This window comes from Microcaecilia unicolor, chromosome 1, assembly GCF_901765095.1.
Source record: "Microcaecilia unicolor chromosome 1, aMicUni1.1, whole genome shotgun sequence".
In the NCBI taxonomy this organism is placed as follows: domain Eukaryota; kingdom Metazoa; phylum Chordata; class Amphibia; order Gymnophiona; family Siphonopidae; genus Microcaecilia; species Microcaecilia unicolor.
Window position 1 is genome coordinate 11,704,810 of NC_044031.1, and position 24,231 is coordinate 11,729,040.

At 43.7% G+C, this 24,231-nt stretch overlaps 1 protein-coding gene across 1 annotated transcript; it reads right to left on the minus strand.

Moving 5' to 3' along the window:
- Positions 1–14,566: 14,566 nt before the first annotated feature.
- LOC115460013 (gastrula zinc finger protein XlCGF26.1-like) lies at positions 14,567–15,901 on the minus strand. The gene has a single exon (XM_030189874.1). It carries the CDS (start codon positions 15,797–15,799, stop codon positions 14,627–14,629), a length of 1,173 nt encoding a protein of 390 aa, XP_030045734.1. The 5' UTR covers positions 15,800–15,901; the 3' UTR covers positions 14,567–14,626.
- Between the last annotated feature and the right edge of the window lie 8,330 nt (positions 15,902–24,231).

A 24,231-nucleotide genomic window follows, 5' to 3' on the forward strand; every position in this document is an offset into this window, starting at 1 on the left:
GTTGATCAGATCATGCAGTGGGAAACCGCTATGGACAATCTGTCTTGCCGGGTGCCTTCTGCTTCTACCTCAACTGGTAGACAATTTTTCCGGGGAAGCAAGAATGCTACCTTTGCATATAATAGGCGTAGGTACAATCCTCCTTCTTGACAGCCTTCTCAGGCTCATCCCCAGTGCGCTCGTTCACGTCAACAGCGTGCGCCAAGGCAGGCCCCTGTGGCTCCCCAGCAAAAGCAAGGGACAGGCATTTGACTGTCTCCAGCTGAGCATAGCGGCCATAAAAGTGTCCGTGCCAGACGATCTGCCGGTCAGAGGGAGGTTAAAATTTTTTTCACCAAAGGTGGCCTCACATAACCTCCGATCAGTGGGTTCTTCAAACAGTCTGGCTAGGATACTCCCTCAATTTGATCTCCACACCTCCAAGTTGCCCACCGGGAGCTCAGTCCTTCAGCTTCCAGCACAGGCAGGTACTTACAGAGGAACTCTCCGCCCTTCTCAGAGCCAATGCGGTTGAGCCCGATCCACCAGGGCAAGAAGGGCTGGGATTCTATTCCAGGTATTTCCTTGTGCAAAAGAAAACAGTGGGGATGCATCCCATCCTAGACCCTAAGGGCCCTGAACAAATTGCTGGTCCAAGAGAAGTTCAGGATGGTTTCAGGAGAACGATTGGCTATGCTCTCTGGACTTAAAGGATGCTTATACACACATCCCGATACTTTCAGCTCACAGTATCTTTGATTCCGTCTGGGAACACAGCACTTTCAGTATTGTATGCTACCCTTTGGTGTCGCGTCTGCGCCCAGGGTCTTTACAAAATGCCTGGCATTAGTTGCAGCGTCGCTACACAGACTGGGAGTACATGTGTTCCCTTATCTTGACGATTGGCTGGTGAAGAACACCTCAGTGGCAAGAGCTCTACAGTCCATGCAGATGACTCTCCAACTCCTGGAGATACTCGGGTTTGTTATAAATTATCCAAAGTCCCATCTCTTTCCAGTTCAACAACTAGAATTCATAGGAGCTCTGCCGGATTCACAGACGGCTCGTGCCTATCTCACCGAGGCGAGAGCAGACAACCTTCTGTCTCTTGTTTCCATGGCCAGAGCGTCTCAGCAGATCACAGCTCGGCAGATGTTGAGACTTCTAGGCCATATGGCCTCCACAGTTAATGTGACGCCCATGGCCCGCCTTCACATGAGATCTGCTCAATGGACCCTACCCTAGCTTCCCAGTGGTATTAAGCTGCAGGGAGTCTAGAATATGCGATCCAGCTGTCCACCGACTTTCACAATTCCCTTCAGTGGTGGACAATTCAATCCAGTTTGACCTTGGGACATCCCTTCCAAATTCCTCAGCCACAAAAAGTGCTGACAACGGGTGCATCTCTCCTGGGGTGGGGAGCGCATGTAGATGGGCTCCACACTCAAGGAGCTTGGTCCCTCCAGGAATCCGGTCTTCAGATCAATCTCCTGAAGTTGCGAGCAGTCTGGAACGCTCTAAAGGCTTTCAGAGATCGGCTGTCCAATCAAATTATTCAAATTCAGACAGACAATCGGGTTGCAATGTATTACATCAACAAGCAGGGGGGCACTGGATCTTGCCCCCTGTGTCGGGAAGCAATCCAGATGTGGCTTTGGGCACGCCAGCATGGCATGCTTCTCCAAGCCACGTTTCTAGCAGGCGTAAACAACAGTCTGGCCGACAGGTTGAGCAGGATAATGCAACCTCATGAGTGGTTGCTCAACTCGGGCGTGGTACGCAAGATCTTCCGAGCGTGGGGCACCTCCTCGGTGGATCTTTTTGCCACTCAGTCCAATCACAAGGTCCCTCAGTTCTGTTCCAGACTTCAGGCCTATGACAGACTAGCGTCCGATGCCTATCGCCTTCATTGGGGAACAGGTCTTCTGCATGCATATCCTCCCATACCTCTGGTGGGGAAGACTTTGCTGAAACTCAGGCAAGACCGCGGAACCATGATTCTGATTGCTCCTTTTTGGCCGCGTCAGATTTGGTTCACTCTTCTTCTGGAGTTGTCCTCCGAAGAACCATGGAGATTGGAGTGTTTTCCAACCCTTATCATTCAGAACGAGGGGGCGCTTCTGCATCCCAGCCTCCAGACTCTGGCTCTCACGGCCTGGATGTTGAGAGCATAGAATTCCCTTCCTTGGATCTTTCTCAGGGTGTCCCCCGAGTCTTGCTTGCTTCCAGAAAAGATTCCACGAAGAGGTGTTACTCTTTTAAATGGAGGAGGTTTGCCGTCTGGTGTGATAGCAAGGCCCTACATCCTCACTCTTGTCCTACACAGACCCTGCTTGAATACCTTCTACATTTGTCAGAGTCTGGTCTTAAGACCAACTCTGTAAGGTTCCATCATAGTGCAATTAGTGCTTTTCATCAACGTGTAGACAGTAAGCCTATCTCTGGACAGCCTTTAGTTGTTCAATTCATAAGAGGTTTGCTTTTGTCAAAGCCCCCAGTCAAACCTCCACCTGTGTCATGGGATCTCAATGTTGTTCTCACACAGCTGATGAAGCCTCCTTTTGAGCCACTGAATTCCTGCCATCTGAAGTATTTGACCTGGAAGGTCATTTTCTTGGTGGCTGTTACTTCAGCTCGTAGGGTCAGCTTCAAGCCTTGGTAGTGACTGCTCCTTACCTCAAGTTTCATCACAACAGAGTAGTCCTCCGCACTCACCCTAAGTTTCTGCCGAAGGTGGTGTCGGTGTTCCATCTGAACCGTTCAATTGTCTTGCCAACATTCTTTCCCCGTCATACCCGCCCTGCTGAACGTCAGTTGTATACATTGGACTGCAAGACAGCATTGGCCTTCTATGTGGCGCGGACAAGCCCCTTCAGACAGTCCGCCCAAATGTTTGTGTCATTTGATCCCAACAGGAAGGGAGTCACTGTCGGGAAACGCACCATTTCAAATTGGCTAGCAGATTGCATTTCCTTCACTTATGTCCAGGCTGGGCTGACTCTTGAGGGTCATGTCACAGCTCATAGTGTTCGAGCCATGGCAGCGTCACTGGCCCACTTGAAGTCAGTCACTATAGAAGAGATTTGCAAGGCTGCGACGTGGTCATCAGTCCACACATTCACATCTCATTACTGCCTTCAGCAGGATTCCCGACGCGACAGTCGGTTTGGGCAGTCGGTGCTGCAGAATCTGTTCGGGGTTTAGAATCCAGCTCCACCCCCTAGGCCCATTTTTATTCTATTCCAGGCTGCACTCTCAGTTAGATGTTTCTTTGTAGGTCAATTTTTCTTATGTCCTCGCCGTTGCGAGGCCCAATTGACCTTCTTTGTTGTTTTGAGTGAGCCTGGGTGCTAGGAATACCCCATCAGTGAGAACAAGCAGCCTGCTTGTCTTCAGAGAAAGTGAAGATACATACCTGTAGCAGGTATTCTCCGAGGACAGCAAGCTGATTGTTCTCACCAACCCGCCCTACTCCCCTTTTGGAGTTGTTGTTGTTGTTCTTCTTCTTTGTTTGCTTTTGGATCTGAGCAGGAACTGATGCGGGCAGGAAGATGGCCGCGCATGCGTGGTGGGCGTGCCTTGCATACCGGATCCTCCCGCAAAGATCTAGAATTTACTTGGACAGTTCTTCCGTTTCCTGGGCCGCCGTGGATGCCGACCCATCAGTGAGAACAATCAGCCTGCTGTCCTCGGAGAATATCTGCTACAGGTATGTATCTTCGCTTTTCTGTTGTGTTGCATGTGTCTACACACCTCTTTAGGAATACATAAGCATACATCTGTGTCAAAAGCAGGAAGCAACGGGGTTTCCTCAGTGGTGTACTGATGCTGAACAACAAAACAGGTACATAGATGATTTCTATCAGAAAGAAAGTGTGCTTTTACGTGCTGATCAGATAACCGTGGCTCTCTAAATCCTGGGCTAGCTTCCCTCCCACTTTTTCCGAGAATCCCTCCCAGGTTTTTGGGCCCTCCCCTTTCTCCAAGTACCCTAGGGAATTCTGGACTTTGTAGTTCTGGGACCCATGGCCTTTTGCTATATCCCCATTTACCCGCCTCATCACACCCTGTACAAGTCGTTGGTGAGGCTCTAACTGGAGTATTGTGTTCAGTTTTGGAGGCCATATCTTGCTAAGGTTGTAAAAAGAATTGAAGCGGTACAAAGAAAAGCTAAGAGAATGGTATGGGATTTGCGTTACAAGACGTGTGAGGAGAGACTTGATGACCTGAACATGTATACTCTGGAAGAAAGAAGAAGCAGGGGTGATATGATACAGACGTTCAAATATTTGAAAGGTATTAATCCGCAAATGAACCTTTTCCGGAGATGCAAAGGCGGTAGAATGAGAGGACATGAAATGAGATTGAAGGGGGGCAGACTCAAGAAAAATGTCAGGAAATATTTTTTCACGGCGAGAGTTGTGGATGCTTGGAATGCCCTCCCGCGGGAGGTGGTGATGAAAACGGTAACGGAATTCAAACATGAGTGAGATATACATAAAGAAATCCTGTGCAGAAGGAAGGGATCCTCAGAAGCTTAGCTGAAATTGGGTGGCGGGGGCTGGTGGTTGGGAGGCGGGGCTAGTGCTGGGCAGACTTCTACGGTCTGGGTAAGGTGTACACAAAAAGTAGCACATATGATTTTATCTTGTTGGGCAGACTGGATGGACCGTGCAGGTCTTTTTCTGCCGTCATCTACTATGTTACTATGATCAGATAACCGTGAACCCTGCAAAATGACAAATTACAAAACTGTTCTTAAACTCTTTGTGGGGGAAGTTTGGCCAAGGAAGAAATCTACCTGCCACAAGAATCACAAGAGACCCTGATGAGCTCTATATGCACCTGTTTCCCCCTGAAGACACCATGTTGTCTTGCGATCTTATAGACGATGATGCGGCACCTGGAAGCGCAGAAAGGAATTTTGTGCACCACCGGGTAATACTAACATCTTCATAGCCTCTTTTACAACTACGCATGCAGGTTAGAACTGTACAGGGCTCATCACGCTTTACAAGAGCGCTGTCCTTATCACGACACAGACTCTGATTTTTGTGAGCAAGGAGGGTAAGTGGAATCCTCCTTTGGGTGACTATTTAAGTGAATTAAAGAGTGAGATCTCTAGGGGTGAGCATATCACAGAGTTTGTCTCAGCCGATCCTAAAACATACGGGTACAGGTTATCCAGAAGGGAGACCCACCTGAAGGTAAAAGGAATCACACTCAACAACGAAAACAGCGAGAAAATACATTTTTGTAGTGCAAAGGAGCAAATTATGGATTTATTTCTTTATGACATTTATATCCCACATTATCCCAAACAAGTTTGGTTCGATGTGGCTTACAATAAACTGTATAAGATACATAACAAAGAATAATGCATAAGAAAGTAATTTGTTGTAAGAATTCAACTTTACAATACAATGTCATAAACATACTGGGATAACGATGGATGTTTAACATTTAGAAAATCTATTATGAATGAGAAATTGTACATGAAGCAAAGAGAAAGTTAATGGTAAATAGAGTAATAACCACTTCAGGTAATAATTAATTGTTTGAGATATGGTCGATCTTTGTGAAGGTTTGTTTGAATAGGAACGATTTGAGGATTTTGCAGAATCTAGTATATTCCTGTATTTTTCTTATTGTGGGTGCTAAGGAGTTCCACCATTTGGTTCTTAGGTAAGTGAAGTCTGCAGAGTGGACAGTTTTGTAGATCAAATACCAAATCTGATCATATATAATATCTGAGTATACTATGAGCGTACTGTCAACATCCTCATCTAGGGAAAACTTGTACAAAATAATGTGCTTTCAGTAGTTTTCTGGAAGCCAAATAAGATGATGTATTGCAAACTGAATCCGGTAGAGCACTCCATAAAGTTGGTCCAGACTCTCGATAGATGGTAAGCTTAATAAACCTAAATGAGGGTACTTCCAGCAATCCTTTAGTAGCAGATTGTAATGAGATCAATGGGTTGTAATTTTGGATTACGATCCAAGGGTGCCAGTGGGTGAACAAACCAAAATATCCATCCAGCAAAAAGGGATAGTCAGAAACAAGGCCCGGTGATTTGACCCAGGAGAATCCCCCACAGCGGCTGCTGAAGACGTCACATCTTTTTCTTCGGAGTCTTCACAGCCTCCTCCTCTATAGTCTGCTGTTGTTGAAGTGGTGGAGCAACCTGGTCTGAGGGGAACAAAGATGTCTCTCCTGAAAGCTGGGACTCTCCCTGTGTCCAGTGCTGAGCTGGGATCTCACCCTCATTTCCTACCCGCTGCGGGAGCACAAATGAATCCAACTTCAGTTGACCAAGAGGGGTAGAGGTGGCTTCAGGGGGATAAAACCTCACCTTACCCTTATGCTTAGAAGGCACGATAAAGCAGATTCTCATGTGTCCACTCAGTCATATTGCTCTGCCCCCCCCCCCCCATGTAATTTTTTGACCTTTGCAGCTGCTCCTCTAAGTTTTCTTTTTCACCCTTCTTCTCATTTTATCATAGTCTCCTTTTTGAAAGTTAAATGCTAACATATTGGATTTCCTGCATGTACTTACTACAGAGCTTATATCAAATCTGATCATGTTATGATCACTGTTATCAAGCGGCCCCAGCACCATTACCTCCTGAACCAGATCATGCTCCACTAAGCACTAGGTCTAGATTTGTTCCCCCTCTTGTTGGTTCCTGAACCAGCTGCTCCATAAAGCAGTCCTTGACTTCATCAAAATAAAAATTGGCGCACGTCCATTTTGGGCCTGAGACCTTACTGCCACCCATTGACTTAGTAGTAGGGTCTCAAGCATTAACCGGGTGGTAATGGTCTACGTGCGTAGAATGACGATTATCGCTTGGTTTGCGCCATGCACCAAAAATGTGGAGTGGAGGAGTGGCCTAGTGGTTAGGGTGGTGGACTTTGGTCTTGGGGAACTGAGGAACTGAGTTCAATTCCCACTTCAAGCACAGGCAGCTCCTTGTGACTCTGGGCAAGTCACTTAATCCTCCATTGCCCCATGTAAGCCACATTGAGCCTGCCATGAGTGGGAAAGCGCGGGGTACAAATGTAACAAAAAAATAGAAATAATTTTCTGACACACGTAGTGGACACACTTAAAAATCGAAATTACGGTCCAGGCCACACGGTAGCCGGGTGATGACTCCAAATTACACACATTGGGTGTTCGTAGGCATCTACGCAGCTTAGTAAAAGAGCCCCCAAGTTTTTGCAGGTGTTTAAGAGGCCAGTCTGAAATACCAAAACAATATGAGAGTGCAGGAAGTCTCCTATAATAGTCATTACTGATTTTTTCTCTCGGCCATTTCAGCTTTCTAGTTGTTTCTTCCTCCACTCCCAGATATTTTTATGTACCTTCCTGTGTGGATCATTCGGTGGTTTCTGAGGTTTACCTTCTAACAGAAGCTTTTATTACACTCAGTGCATGTAAATGGCTTCACTCCTGTGTGAATTCTCTGGTGCATTATCATGTATTTCTTCAACCTCGGTGCAGATAAATGGTTTCATTCCTGTGTGGCTTCTCCAGTGTCTGTTGAGTGTTTCTTTTTTAGTAAAGCTTTTACCACACTCAGTACATGCAAAAGGCTTCACTCCTCTGTGGATTCTGTGGTGTATTGTCATGTATTTCTTTGTGAAGCTTTTGCTACAGTCAGTGCATAGAAATAGTTTTCCTCCTGAATGCATTCTCTGGTGTATGGCAAGTGTTTCACTGTCATTGAAGCTCTTACCACTCTCACTACATGTAAATGACTCCACTCCCATGTGAAAGCTATGTGCCTTGTCAGGTCTCAGTGAAGCTTTTACCACACTCAGAACATTTAAATGCCTTCACTCCGGTGTGGATTCTCTGATGTTGTATCATGTATTTCTTCAACCTGAAACATTTGCTACACTCAGTACATGGAAATGGTTTTACTCCTCGATGGCTATTCTGGTGCATTGTGAGTGTCTCCTTGTCAATGAAGGTCCTACCACACTCAGTACATGTAAATTGTTGAACAAAAGAAAGATTTGTTGAATAAAAGTATGAAAAATGCGGAGTGGAAGGCTCCATGATTACAACAAGCTGGTTTAACACTAACCCTCCTGAGGCATGAGAAATTTGACGGACATTAAACATTAGCCAAAGGCAGGCTCCAGAAAGTCTGTGGGCTAAGAAGTTAGGGGGGGTAATAGAAAGCAGATGTTCTGCACATGATTAACAGTTTGTGGTATTCAGAGACTTGCACAGGAATGTTGTATGAGAGAATTAGTCAGAGGCCCGGTATAAAACTAAAGGGAAACAAAGAGGAAGCAAGCATTTTGAATTTCTCTTTGTCTGTGTATAGCATTTTGATTTGCCTTAAGCTTGCTGTATATTGCTTGTGTGTAGATATGCTTTGAGTACAGAAATGCTTCCTGCAATAGCCCATTGAGCTATGCAGAACAATTGTAAATACACTGTTTATATTAAATATCGTCTAGCCTTCTCTACAAAAGTAGCGGCATCCTTTTCTTCAAAGTGGCGAGCCAGCCAGGAGTAGGCCGCAAACGGAAAAGAGAAGGCGAGACGAAGAACAAATTAAGTGTGTGTTGTTAATGAAGTTTTTTACAGGATTTTGAGAGAGAGCAAGCGTTGTTTAAGCCTAATTTCTGTGCTCCACTGATGTGGGATTGATCAAACTGCTGAACTGGACATATAGGCTACGACTCCTGGGCTTGCTAAAGAGAAATAAGAAGACGCGTGAGTAAGCTTACATTGTGAACTTAGGTATATTTGTTTAGTTTTATAGTTTTCTGTTTTGTATATTTTCTTGGTTTAGGTGCAGTAGTATATTTTTGTAGGTTGTGGCTCTATAGGAGAAATTGTAATAGTCAGAATAAAATGAAAGGGAAAGGGGCAGATAAGAAAGAAAAGCCTCCTGTATATGCTATGTATTTAGATTTAGATAGTTCAAAAAAATGCTCCCCTTTGCAGCATGTCATAGAATTATTCCCATTAGAAAAAAAACAGATTGAAAAAATACATGAGAAATGGTATGATGCAAAAGATTCTTTTTTGAGCTGGTCTCAGTATGGATCGTTTGAAAAAATACAGCAAGAGCGGGAAAAGCAACCTTTTGTTCAGCCTGAAGGTTGAGGAATGTCATCTGTTTTTGATTTCTCGGGTGTCTGGCTTTACAGGTTAGAAAGGTCAAGAAGAACTGAAATTTTTTCTTTGTTCCTTTTAAAAGATTGTTTTAGATTAGATTTAAATAAGTTCTTTGTCTTATAGGGAATTCTGATCTCTGTTTATTTTAAAATATGTGTTATTCTGTTTCTAGTTCTCTATGTGGAATGTTTTTGCAATTTAACTTTGTTTGACTCTTTTTTAAGTGAGATTCCTGCAGTGTTAAGAGATCATCTGGCTTAAATTAGTCACAGTCCTAGCTAGTTCTGTGTGTAGGGCTAATAGGGGAAAGAGGTGATTTAAAATCTTTAATAACATCTGAACAATATGATTTGTCAGCAATATGGTTACTATGCTTCAGAATGTTATCAAAATGCAGGAATGCCCCAAGTACAAATGCAGACGCAGCAAGGATTGATGCCACAAGTAATAGGGATGCCTGTGAGTGCCCCGCAGACTGCAATACAGCAGCCAGCGACGCAATCACAGGGACCAGGGGCTGCAGTACAGAGACAAGGCACTGTAAATGCTTTTCCAACTTGGCAGAATATTCCAGATCAATGCTATTGACTGGAAGCAGACAAGTGTCAGGAGGAGGGAATGATTTTCAGATTAGACACAAGGGAACCCTTTATTACATTGACAATTGGCAAATATGGAACTCCTGTGAGATTTTTGATAGATACAGGGGCGAGTACCTCTGTGTTGTGTGCAAAACCGCAGGGAGTTAAGCTTTCAAATCAGTATAGAACAACAGTGGGATTTACGGGGATAGAACAAAGAAAAAGGCTAACGGAACCGACTCTGGTGCGATTGGAATGCCAACCGCACGGTTCAAGGGAGGCTGTGGTACCCTTTTTAGTGGCACCTGATTGCCCAGTAAATTTGTGTGGTAGAGACTTATTGTCTCAATTAGGATTGTGTTTAGATTTTGGAAATAAAGAAATACCAAGTTTGCTCACTATGGTCCAACAGTTGAATAATGAAAATAAAGTAAGGGTTATGGAAGAATTACCACAACATATTTGGAGTACAAGTGATTCACCATATGGACTAGCTGTAAATGCAAAACCCCATAAGATAGAATTAATAGAAGGGGCAAAGGGGCCGAAGCAAGACCCTTACCCCATACGACCTAAATTAGTATCCAAAACCCTGGAGCACATTGATAAATTATTGAAATGTGTTGAACCTTCAGTATCCCCGTACAATACCCCATTGTTTCCTGTCCCAAAAGGGGAAAACAATGTAAGAATAGTACATGATTTAAGAGAGCTAAATGAGGTTACAAAAAATCAATTTCCAATTTGTGCAAATCCTGCTACACTTTTGCACACTCAGAATATATATGCATATAACACTGTTATTGACTTGTCTAATGCATTCTTTTCAATACCTCTTCATCCAGAGTCTAGGGATTTGACGTCATTTATAGTACAGAATGAGGCATACAGGTGGACTAGGATGCCTCAAGGCTTTACTGATAGTCCATCGGTATTCTCAAAACAACTAATGATGGATTTAAAGGATTTCAGGAGTCAATTGCCTGACACGGTGTCATTGTTTGTCTATGTAGATGATATTCTACTGTCTGCTGAGACTGAAGCAGAATGCCTAGATTGGACTACAAAATTATTTTTGTTATTAGGAGAGCTAGGATATAAATGTAACAGGGAAAAATGTATTATAGCTCAGTCTACTGTCACCTTTTTAGGACAAAATGTTTCAGCAGAACATAAGGTCATTATACCGGAAGTTATATCTATTTTAAATGAGACTCCGGTACCGCAAACAGTTACCCAGTTACGTGCTGTTTTGGGAATGTTAAATTACTGCAGACAATGGATACCAAATTATACACAAAAAGTAATGAGACTTTATAAACATTTGAAACTGCCCGCAGCTACACCAAAGAATACACTAATTGTATTGGAAGAACAGGATAAGATGGTATTGGCTAAGATTGTGAGGGATTTGTTATCTCCAGGACCGTTAGCAGTAATAGATATCCAATCACCTGTGCATTTGTGGGTAAAAGACATGGGAAATAGTTGGGCAGCTATGATTAATCAAAACAATGAAGTAAATGCACCAGTAGCTTTTTTGTCAGGCTCTTTTAATCATGTGGAAAAGGGAATGAAAGAAATACCAAAGTTACTGACAGCTATAGTGGCTGCAGTAGGTAAATGGAGAGCACAAATGCCTTTTGTTCCTATTGTAATACATACCAACCACACGATTAAAACGCTGTTGAGCCCTAGCCAAACAGCATTGACAGCCACTAGATTTGGAAAATATCAAGCAGTACTTTTAGGACAAGATATAAGAATAATACCATTAACTAAAGAACAGAGAAATAAGATAGATCTGCTTTTTCCTGTTGATCAAGAGATTGAGATTGATACTATAGAAATCCCTACATTTCACTGTCTTACTTTTGAACCCTTATCTGATGGGTTAATATGGTTTACAGATGGAGCTTGTGAAAGGACTGTTGCAGGCTTTGCCTGCGTGCAGGTAGATGAGAATCTAAGAAAGATATTGCAAGTACAATATAAAACCCCTCCTAACCAGACTGCACAGCATGCTGAACTTTTAGCCGTTATTACGGCCTTACAACACACTGATATGACTCAAAATGTCACTATATATACTGATAGTGGTTATGTTGCAAGTTCACTACAGTATCATATATTAAAATGGCAGCGTAGGGGGATGATAACCAGTGCAGGTAAAAATTTACAACATTACACATATTGGAAATTGCTGTTTGAAATTTTGGCAAGAAGGGAACGTGAAGGTAGAAAAACTGCAGTTGTGTGGACCCCGGCCCACACTGAAAGGCCAACCTTTGAGGCACTAGGTAATGCAATGGCTGATGCAGCAGCAACGGAGGTGGTTAAGCAAAGTGAAAAGATTTTGTATAATACTAGACAGACACAGGAAGGGCCACTTACGAATGTAGATAAGATTGAAATGTGGCAGCCGGAGGGACAGGAAAGTGAAAAATGGTTGAAGAGAGGATGTATGAAGTTGGGAAGTGAATGGTTTAATGCAGAAGAAGGATTACCTTGTATGCCAATGAGCCAGGCGATTAAGGTATTGGCTGAGTGGCATGCAACCATGCATTGGAATAAGGAAACAATGAGGCAACAGTTTGAGCAAAGATTTTGGACTTTAAAAATTGATAACCTGATTCAACAGGTTGTGCAGAATTGCATGGTATGCAATATTAACATACCTAAGCGAGGTCCTAAAATATCACCTGGGACACTTCCAATACCAGAAGGCCCAGCAAAAGAATGGTATATTGATTTTACCGATATGATTGTTCCAGTGCAGGGAAAAAGGTATTTGTTAGTTTGGGTGGATGCTTTTTCAAGGTGGGTAGAAGTATTTCCATGTAAAAGGGAGACAGCACATGAAGTGGTACAATGCCTGGTAACTCATATTATGCCAAGACATGGGTGTCCATCTAGAATAATTTCTGATAACGGGACACATTTTAATAACAGTGTTTTGAAAGAAATGGAAACAATTATGGGTTTAACACACAGAAAAGTATCAGTGTATCGCCCCACCTCCAATGGTTTGGTGGAACGCTACAATGGTATTTTAAAAACTAAATTGAGAGTATTACTGAAGGCTTTAAACAAGGAAACAGCAGGTAAACCATATACCTGGCTTGATTTGTTACCATTAGCTTTGATGGTTATAAGGGCCCAACCTAATGGGCGTACTAAATTGACCCCATTCCAAATTCAGACAGGACGTCATTTCTTCCCGATGCAGACAGCAAGTACTGATAGCACAGCTCAGTACTGGCAAAAGCTACAACCTATGTTGAACCTGACAAGTGATATGATCCGAACAAATGTAGTATCACAGGCAGGAACTACTAATGATGTTTGTGCTTTTAAAGTAGGTGACCTAGTGCTACGAAAGAACTTTACACATAAAACATGGAAGGATCCTGTGTATGTAGGGCCTTTTGCTATCACGGCCCTTACTCAGACCGCTGCCTGTCTGGAAGGTCATACTTCTTGGATACATTTAGCAGATATTCGACGAATTAATAACATTGAAATGGACAAAGAATAAACAAACATCATGTCCCTAAACATGATGGTATTGGACTGTTGTTGTTTGTTAATGGACAATGAACACATATGATAATAGACTTGTTACAGTGGCCAAGATGTTGAATTTGACTGATTGTATCATATGTGCCCACTGACTGACATCATCCTTGTCCTTGCCAACTATGATATATGGGACTACAATGATAAAACCATGACTGTGATCCCAATAATACCTGTGTAAGAGATGATGAAAACCTTCATTGGACAAATGAGACTATTTATAAGCAAGCCTTGCTTATGGACAAGTACCCACAGACATCATGTTGGTGTCTGATTAATAGTATGACAACTGAACACATTCCCCCGATAAAGTGCACTTACATGCAGAATGTTGTAACAACTGATTCAATGAATGTTATGCTTTTAATTTGTGTAATTTTTAATGCCACATCAGCTAATGAAAAGTAAGAATGAATGACAGTGTATTCCCCTGTGATGAAGCTCACTGTCCTATAAATTATATACCTCAAGAGATATAAATTTTGTACCCTAGTACAATTAAATCTGTTTAATGCAACATGTATTAGCATGTTTGCAAAGATGTGCCAGGATGCTTTTAAAATAACAATGATAACTGAAATCAAAAATAAATAAAACTTTAATATGTCAGCCAAAAATATTGAAAAAGCGTGCAGAAACTGAATGCCACAAACAAAGGGGGGAGGAAATTTAGAAGGGAGGTAAGGATACAGATTGGAGCTAAAACAGATGTTTGAGTCCTGGAATACCCGGCCTCAAAAGGGAGGATTTGTTGAACAAAAGAAAGATTTGTTGAATAAAAGTATGAAAAATGCGGAGTGGAAGGCTCCATGATTACAACAAGCTGGTTTAACACTAACCCTCCTGAGGCATGAGAAATTTGACGGACATTAAACATTAGCCAAAGGCAGGCTCCAGAAAGTCTGTGGGCTAAGAAGTTAGGGGGGGTAATAGAAAGCAGATGTTCTGCACATGATTAACAGTTTGTGGTATTCAGAGACTTGCACAGGAATGTTGTATGAGAGAATTAGTCAGAGGCCCGGTATAAAACTAAAGGGAAACAAAGAGGAAGCAAGCATTTTGAATTTCTCTTTGTCTGTGTATAGCATTTTGATTTGCCTTAAGCTTGCTGTATATTGCTTGTGTGTAGATATGCTTTGAGTACAGAAATGCTTCCTGCAATAGCCCATTGAGCTATGCAGAACAATTGTAAATACACTGTTTATATTAAATATCGTCTAGCCTTCTCTACAAAAGTAGCGGCATCCTTTTCTTCAAAGGGCTTCACTCCTGTGTGAACTCTGTGGTGCCTTGCGAGATGTCCCTTCTCAGTGAAGGTTTTTTACCACACTTAGAACATCAAAATGGCTTCACTTCTGCGTGGATTCTCTGGTGTTTTGTGAGGTTTACCTTCTGACTGAAGCTTTTATTACACTCACTGCAGATGAATGGTTTCATTCCTGTGTGGATTATCTGGTGTTGTGTGAGGCCTGTTTTATGAGTGAAGCTTTTATTACACTCAGTGCAAATAAATGGTTTGATGCCTGTGTGGATTCTCCAGTGTTTTCTGAGTGCTTCTTTCACAGTAAAGCTTCTACCACACTCAGTACATGCAAAAGGCTTCACTCCAGTGTGGATTCTCTGGTGTATTATCATGTATTTCTCTGTGAAGCTTTTTCCACAGTCAGTGCATAGAAATTGTTTTACTCCTGAATGAATACTCTGGTGCATGGTGAGTGTTTGTTTGTCACTGAAGCTTCTGAAGCTTTTACCACACTCACTACATGCAAATGGCTTCACTCCTGTGTGAACTCGGTGGTGCCTTGTGAGATTTCCCTTATCAGTGAAGGTTTTACCACACTCAGAACATTTAAATGGCTTCACTCCTGTGTGGATTCTCTGGTGTTTTGTGAGGTCTCCCTTCTGACTGAAGCTTTTATTACACTCAGTGCAGATGAATGGTTTCACTCCTGTGTGGAATCTCCGGTGTTTTATGAGGCTTGTTTTATGAGTGAAGCTTTTATTACACTCAGTGCAGATAAACAGTTTCACTCCTGTGTGGATTCTCTGGTGGTTGGTGAGGTATTCCTTCCGACTGAAGCTTTTATTACACTCAGTGCAGATGAATGGTTTCATTCCTCTGTGGATTCTCTGGTGTTTTGTGAGGTATTTCTTCTGACTGAAGCTTTTATTACACTCAGTGCAGATGAATGGTTTCATTCCTGTGTGGATTCTCTGGTGGTTGGTGAGGTATTCCTTCTGACTGAAGCTTTTATTACACTCACTGCAGATGAATGGTTTCATTCCTGTGTGAATTCTCTGGTGTCTGGTGAGGTTTCCCTTCTGATTGAAACTTTTATTACACTCAGTACAGTTAAATGGTTTAATTCCTTTGTGGATTCTCTTGTGCATTGGGAGGTTTCTTTTCCAACAAGCAGCAGAAGTACACAAGCTTTCATTTTGCTCAATTTTCTGGTAGTTTGAGAGGTCTGTCTTTCTGCAAAAGACTTTTTCAGATTTAGTAGTATTCATTGATTCTTCACCAGTCTGAGGTGTTTTATGAACTGTGAATGTTTCTCTACGGCTGAATTTTTTCTTACATTCAGCACTTGAAACTAGTATCTCTTCTGGGTGGAATTTTGCATTTCTTATGACATTTTCTTCCTGACTGAAGCTTTTGTCACGACTAGAACATGCAGATAATCTCTCATCAGTGTCATTTTTCTGGTATTTTGTAACGCTTCCTTTATTGATAAAAGTTTTCTCATCTACTGTCGTTGTACACACTCTAGTTTCTTTATTATTGTTCTCATGTTTCTCTTTCTTCCTACTGAAATCTTTCCCACACTCAGAACCTATACAGTGGGTCTCTCTTATGCATGTTTTCTGCTGTTGCTGTAGTTCTCTCTTTTGACTGAAGGTTTTCCCACAGTCTGTACCTGTATATGGTCTCTCTTCAGTATCGGATCTCTGATGTGATTTCAGAGTTAAATGATCATTAAGGAATATCTCACATCCATCACACAAACATTTCTGAACTCTCATCTGGTTTGTCTGTTCTTCCACTGTTTGTGTGATATTACTGGTACAATGTTCACACAGAGCTGAGGCTCCTGTTGAAGGTTTTTGTTTATTTTGATTTTTTCCCTTTTCTCCCCAGTCAGAACAGGACGAAGTCTCTTCTTTCTCTCTTTCTGAGAACATCTTTTCCTCTTCAGGCTTCTCACTGAGCTTCCATTTATGTGTCTCTGCATTACTGTTCTTAGGGTCATCTTTTTCTAAATAAATAAAAAACAGAGCATTGTATAGTACTGTAGGAGAACAGCAGTTTAACGAGTTCAATAAAAAATCTGTATAAATAAATTGTAAATCTTCCACCCCCTCCCTGTTGGGAATACATTTCCAAGCTAATCACTACCAGGGATGAATACAGAATATATGATTATATTCAAGTTGATATTTAAAAGCACCTTTTGGTCTTTGTACATAGATATCGTTTAGCCCTATAACTGCTCTTTATCAGACAGGCTGCAAGATGCAAGGCTAAACCTTCAGGGTGCTTGTTCCCCAGATAAACTAATTTGGGCGTTCCCTGATCCTGAAGTTCACAGGAAGAGATTCATCATTAGCCAATCATATATTTGTTACAGAAGCTTAGTTATTGTAAATATGAGAATAGACATCTGATTGCAAACTTGCCAATAATAAGTTATATTTTACTTAAAGCAAGTTCTATTCTTTACCGTCTATGTTCAGGCTAATTTAGTAAGTATATTTTAATGTTTATTTTTTATTATGTATTTTTTCTCTCGCTAGGAGAAAAAGGCTTCTGATGTTCGGTATACTTAAAGCTTTTGCTTATCGCTATGTCAGCTGCCGAACCAACTTCTTCATTAAACTATAGACCTAATGAAGACGTTGGTTCGGCAGCTGACATAGCGATAAGCGAAAGTCATTAAACATACCAAACATCAGGAGCCTTTTCTTCCTAGCAAGAGAAAAAGTACATAATACAAAATAAACATAAAAATATACTTACTAAATTAGCCTGAACATAGAAGGTAAAGAATAGAACTTGCTCTAAGTAAAATAGAACTGTTTCATGGTCAACTTCTCAGCCTAGTCTATAAACAATAATAAGTTATACAAGCAAGAGTCTCTTTCTTCCTGTGAGAGGAACTAGACCAGCCTGGAAGCAAATCGTTTCTCAGTGCCTGCAAAGTTCCTGTTTCTGAGGTAACAAAACATTCCTTTTATTCTTTTATCTAACTGTGTGTATGTGACAATTCTCACGTCTCTGCGGTGCCCCCCTTATCTAAAAACAACATCTGGCTATATTTGTTCCTGCAACACCAATCTCACGACCCTCTCCAGTCGGTCCAAAACTCTGCTGCCCGTCTCATCTTCCGCCAGGGTCGCTTTACTCATACTACCCCTCTCCTCAAGTCGCTTCACTGGCTCCCTATCTGTTTTCGCATCCTGTTCAAACTTCTTCTACTAACCTATAAATGTACTCACTCTGCTGCTCCCCAGTATCTCTCCACACTCGTCCTTCCCTACACCCCTTCCCGTGCACTCCGCTCCATGGATAAATCCTTCTTATCTGTTCCCTTCTCCACTACTGCCAACTCCAGACTTCGCGCCTTCTGTCTTGCTGCACCCTACGCCTGGAATAAACTTCCTGAGCCCCTACGTCTTGCCCCATCCTTGGCCACCTTTAAATCTAGACTGAAAGCCCACCTCTTTAACATTGCTTTTGACTTGTAACCACTCACCTCCACCTACCCTCCTCTCTTCCTTCCTGTACACATTAATTGATTTGATTTGCTTACTTTACTTTTTGTCTATTAGATTATAAGCTCTTTGAGCAGGGACTGTCTTTCTTCTATGTTTGTGCAGCGCTGCGTACGCCTTGTAGCGCTATAGAAATGCTAAATAGTAGTAGTAGCCACAAATCTGCACGATAGCCCTAGGGCAGTGATGGCGAATCTATGGCACCAGAGCCCTCTCTGTTGGCATGCGCGCTGTCGCTGGTCCACCCACCCTTCCTCCCTCCGTCCCTCCGAGCACCAGGCCAGCCTCCCTCCCTCCCACGAAGCCGCCCGCCCGCCCTCCCTCCCTCCAACCAACCAAGCACCTGGTCGCCCGCCTGCCCTCCCTCCCAGCACCAGGGCCCCCCCTCCTCCGAAATTTAAAAGGTGTACCTCGGGGTTAAGGCGGTGTCGGCAGCGAGCCCTTGCGGAAACAGGAAATGAGGGCGGGACCAAAGCTTGAGAGACAGAAGGGAAGTCCGAAGGCGCGCAGAGCAAAGAACACGCTTTTCGCTGCCGACGCCATCTTCTCCGAGGTACACCTTTTAAATTTCGGAGGAGGGGGGGCCCTGGTGCTGGGAGGGAGGGTGGGCGGGCAGTCTGGTGCTTGGGTGGTTGGTTAGAGGGAGGGCGGGCGGCTTGGTGGGTGGGAGGGAGTCCTGGTGCTTGGTGGGAGGGAGGGAGGCCTGCCGCTGGGAGGGAGGCCTGCCTGGTGCTGGGAGGGAGGGAGGGAGGTCTGGTGCTTGGTGGGAGGGATGCCTGCCGCTGGGAGGGAGGGCGGGCGGGAGGGCAGGGGGGAGAGAAGGGTGGCTTGACATGGGTGGCTGGAGGAGAGGGCAGGGGAAGAGGAGGGTGGCTGGAGGGGAGGGCAGCGGGGAGAGGAGGGTAGCTGGACATGGGTGGCTAGAGGGTGGCTGGACAGTTGTGGCTGGAGGGGAGAGGAGGGTTGCTGGACATGGATGGAGGGCAAGAAATGACGAAGAAAGGAGGAAAGTAAAGAAATAAATGGAAAGGAAGCCCTGGAAACGGAGTTAAGAGAACAGATAGAGAGCAGCAGAATCAGAGACTAGGACCAATATGGATAGAAAAACAAAATCACCAGACAACAAAGGTAGAAAAAATCATTTTATTTTCATTTTAGTGTTTGGAATATGTCCAATTTGAGAATTTACATCTGCTGTCTTATTTTGCACTGGGTATACTGGTGCTGTAACAGCTTACAGAAATGATTTATAATGAAAAAAAAATCATGTTATTTTTTTTTCTATACTAGTATAATATTTTCAATGATGTCTGTTTATATGCACCATGGCTGGTGTAAGGGGTGTGGCTATCAAAGGGGTGGAGTCATATGTGGTGACCCCGCCCAAAATGAGTACCAGCACTTTGTGATAAATAATTAGATTTTGGGTTGCTGTTTGGGCACTCGGTCTCTGAAAGGTTCGCCATCACTGTCCTAGGGCTTGTTTCACCTCCTTCTTCACCCCTCCCTGTTGTTTTGCTTGCAAGTGGAATGTTAGATAAGAACTTCTGCTGGAATTCTGCCTATGAACTCCTGATGACCTTACCTTGATGAATTACAGAGTTGGGGGAGACTCTGCTTCACAGAGAGAAGGGAAGGAATCTTAGGAGTTACACAGTAGTCCACCATTTTATGGATTGCAAATTTATACAATATACTGAGCTGGGCTAAGCTCCATCGAGTCTCCAACAGTGACCGATCTGGTCACAAGTGCCAGGCAGATCCCAAAAAGCAGATCTATTTCTCATGATTCATTTTCCAGTGATGAGCAATGGAACCCCCAAGTCTATTTATGTGCTTTTCCTCCAGAAACTTTCAAACCTCTTTTGAATCCCTCTATATTAGATGCTTTGACCACATCCTCCAGCAACTGAGTCCACAGTTTAATTATTAGTTACAGGTAAATGGCAGATGATGTTTAATGTGAGCAAGTGCAAAGTGATGCATGTGGGAAAGAGGAACCCAAACTATAGCTATGTAATGCAAGGTTCTGTGTTAGGAGTCACCGACCAAGAAAGGGATCTTGGCGTCATTGTTAATGATACATTGAAATGCTCTGCTCAGTGTGCTGCAGCGGCTAAGAAAGCAAATAGAATGTTAGGTATTATTAGGAAAGGAATGGAAAATAAAAATGAGGACGTTATAATGCTTTTGTATCGGTCCATGGTGCGACCGCATCTCGAATATTTTGTTAAATTCTGGTCGCTGCATCTCAAAAAAAGATATAGTGGAATTAGAAAAGATACAGAGAAGGGCGATGAAAATGCTCTTTTACGCGCCAAACAGGATTATTATATCCAACTGACTAACTCTCTTGGCTCTAACCCTCGACTTCTCTTCACCACATTGAACTCTCTCCTCAAGGTGCCCCCTCCCCCAACTCCCCCTTCATTATCTCCTCAGACCCTTGCTGAATTCTTTCACGACAAGGTTCAAAAGATAAACCTTGAATTCTCTACCTCACCACCTCTCCCTCCACTAGTCCGTTCCCCTCTCTCTCCTTCCCCTCATTCCCTTTCCTCCTTTCCTGAAGTTACTATTGAGGAAACTACACTTCTCCTTTCTTCCTCAAAATGTACCACCTGTTCCTCTGATCCCATTCCCACCCACCTTCTTAATGCCATCTCACCTGCTCTTATTCCTTTTATCTGTCACATTCTCAACCTCTCACTTTCCACTGCAACTGTCCCTACTGCCTTTAAACATGCTGTGGTCACACCTCTCCTTAAGAAGCCTTCACTCGACCCTACTTGTCCCTCTAATTACCGACCCATCTCCCTCCTACTACTACTACTACTATTTAGCATTTCTATAGCGCTACAAGGCATACGCAGCGCTGCACAAACATAGAAGAAAGACAGTCCCTGCTCAAAGAGCTTACAATCTAATAGACAAAAAATAAATAAAGTAAGCAAATCAAATCAATTAATGTGAACGGGAAGGAAGAGAGGAGGGTAGGTGGAGGCGAGTGGTTACAAGTGGTTACAAGTCAAAAGCAATGTTAAAGAGGTGGGCTTTCAGTCTAGATTTAAAGGTGGCCAAGGATGGGGCAAGACGTAGGGGCTCAGGAAGTTTATTCCAGGCGTAGGGTGCAGCGAGACAGAAGGCGCGAAGTCTGGAGTTGGCAGTAGTGGAGAAGGGAACAGATAAGAAGGATTTATCCATGGAGCGGAGTGCACGGGAAGGGGTGTAGGGAAGGACGAGTGTGGAGAGATACTGGGGAGCAGCAGAGTGAATACATTTATAGGTTAGTAGAAGAAGTTTGAACAGGATGCGAAAACGGATAGGGAGCCAGTGAAGGGTCTTGAGGAGAGGGGTAGTATGAGTAAAGCGACCCTGGCGGAAGATGAGACGGGCAGCAGAGTTTTGAACCGACTGGAGAGGGGAGAGGTGACTAAGTGGGAGGCCAGCAAGAAGCAGATTGCAGTAGTCTAAACGAGAGGTGACAAGGGTGTGGATGAGGGTTTTGGTAGAGTGCTCGGAAAGAAAGGGGCGGATTTTACGAATGTTGTAAAGAAAGAAACGACAGGTCTTGGCGGTCTGCTGGATATGAGCAGAGAAGGAGAGAGAAGAGTCAAAGATGACCCCAAGGTTTCGAGCTGAGGAGACAGGGAGAATGAGAGAGCCATCAACAGAAATAGAAAACGGGGGGAGCGGGGAGGTGGGTTTGGGGGGGAAAATGAGAAGCTCGGTTTTGGTCATATTTAATTTCAGGTGGCGTTGAGACATCCAGGCAGCAATGTCAGACAAGCACGCTGAAACTTTGGTTTGGATGCAAGGTGAGATATCAGGGGTAGAAAGGTAGATTTGGGAGTCATCAGCATAGAGATGGTAGGAAAAGCCATGGGATGAGATTAATGAACCAAGGGAAGAAGTGTAGATAGAAAAGAGGAGGGGACCAAGAACAGAACCCTGAGGTACGCCGACAGGCAGAGGGATAGAAGTAGAAGAGGATCCACCAGAGTGAACACTAAAGGTGCGGAGGGAGGGGTAGGAAGAGAACCAGGAAAGGACAGAGCCCTGGAATCCGTGAGGACAGGGTATCGAGAAGTATGCTGTGATCGACAGTGTCAAAAGCAGCGGAAAGATCAAGAAGAATGAGGATGGAATATTGACCTCTGGATTTAGCCAGTAATAGGTCATTGGAGACTTTAGTAAGCGCAGTTTCGGTTGAGTGGAGAGGGCGAAAACCAGATTGGAATGGGTCAAGAATAGCATGTGAGGAGAGAAAATCAAGGCAGCGGCGGTGAACAGCACGCTCAAGTAATTTGGAGAGAAAAGGAAGGAGGGAGATGGGTCGGTAATTAGAGGGACAAGTAGGGTCAAGTGAAGGCTTCTTAAGGAGAGGTGTGACCACAGCATGTTTAAAGGCAGCAGGGACAGTCACAGTGGAAAGTGAGAGGTTGAGAATGTGACAGATAAAAGGAATAAGAGTAGGAGAGATGGCATTAAGAAGGTTGGTGGGAATGGGATCAGAGGAACAGGTGGTACATTTTGAGGAAGAAAGGAGAAGTGTAGTTTCCTCAATAGTAACTTCAGGAAAGGAGGAAAGGGAATGAGGGGAAGGAGAGAGAGGGGAACGGACTAGTGGAGGGAGAGCTTGAGCGTGCTGTTCACCGCCGCTGCCTTGATTTTCTCTCCTCACATGCTATTCTTGACCCACTACAATCTGGTTTTCGCCCTCTCCACTCAACCGAAACTGCGCCCACTAAAGTCTCCAATGACCTATTACTGGCTAAATCCAGAGGTCTCTATTCCATCCTCATTCTTCTTGATCTTTCCGCCGCTTTTCACACTGTTGATCACAGCATACTCCTCGATACCCTGTTCTCACTTGGATTCCAGGGCTCTGTTCTTTCCTGGTTCTCTTCCTACCTCTCCCTCCGCAACTTCAGTGTTCACTTTGGTGGATCCTCTTCTACTTCTATCTCTCTGCCTGTCGGCGTACCGCAGGGTTCTGTTCTTGGTCCCGTTCTCTTTTCTATCTACACTTCTTCCCTTGGTTCATTAATCTCATCCCATGGCTTTTTCTACCATCTCTATGCTGATGACTCCCAAATCTACCTTTCTACCCCTGATATCTCACCTTGCATCCAAACCAAAGTTTCAGTGTGCTTGTCTGACAATGCTGTCTGGATGTCTCAACGCCACCTGAAATTAAACATGACCAAAACCGAGCTTCTCATTTTTCCCCCCAAACCCACCTCTCCACTCCCCCCATTTTCTATTTCTGTTGATGGCTCTCTCATTCTCCCTGCCTCCTCAGCTCGAAAGCTTGGGGTCATCTTTGACTCTTCTCTCTCCTTCTCTGCTCATATCCAGCAGATCGCCAAGACCTGTCGTTTCTTTCTTTACAACATCCGTAAAATCCGCCCCTTTCTTTCCGAGCACTCTACCAAAACCCTCATCCACACCCTTGTCACCTCTCGTTTAGACTACTGCAATCTGCTTCTTGCTGGCCTCCCACTTAGTCACCTCTCCCCTCTCCAATCGGTTCAAAACTCTGCTGCCCGTCTTGTCTTCCGCCAGGGTCGCTATACTCATACTACCCCTCTCCTCAAGTCACTTCACTGGCTCCCTATCCTTTTTCGCATCCTGTTCAAACTTCTTCTACTAACCTATAAATGTACTCACTCTGCTGCTCCCCAGTATCTCTCCACACTCGTCCTTCCCTACACCCCTTCCCGTGCACTCCGCTCCATGGATAAATCCTTCTTATCTGTTCCCTTCTCCACTACTGCCAACTCCAGACTTCGTTCCTTCTGCCTCGCTGCACCCTACGCCTGGAATAAATGTCCTGAGCCCCTACGTCTTGCCCCATCCTTGACCATCTTTAAATCTAGATTGAAAGCCCACCTCTTTAACATTGCTTTTGACTTGTAACCACTCGCCTCCACCTACCCTCCTCTCCTCTTTCCTCTACACATTAATTGATTTACTTGCTTTATTTTTTGTCTATTAGATTGTAAGCTCTTTGAGCAGGGACTGTCTTTCTTCTATGTTTGTGCAGCGCTGCGTACGCTCTGTAGCGCTATAAAAATGCTAAATAATAGTAGTAGTAATGGGATGACTTCCCTATGAGGAAAGGCTGAAGCATCTAGGGCTCTTCAGCTTGGAGAAGAGACGGCTGA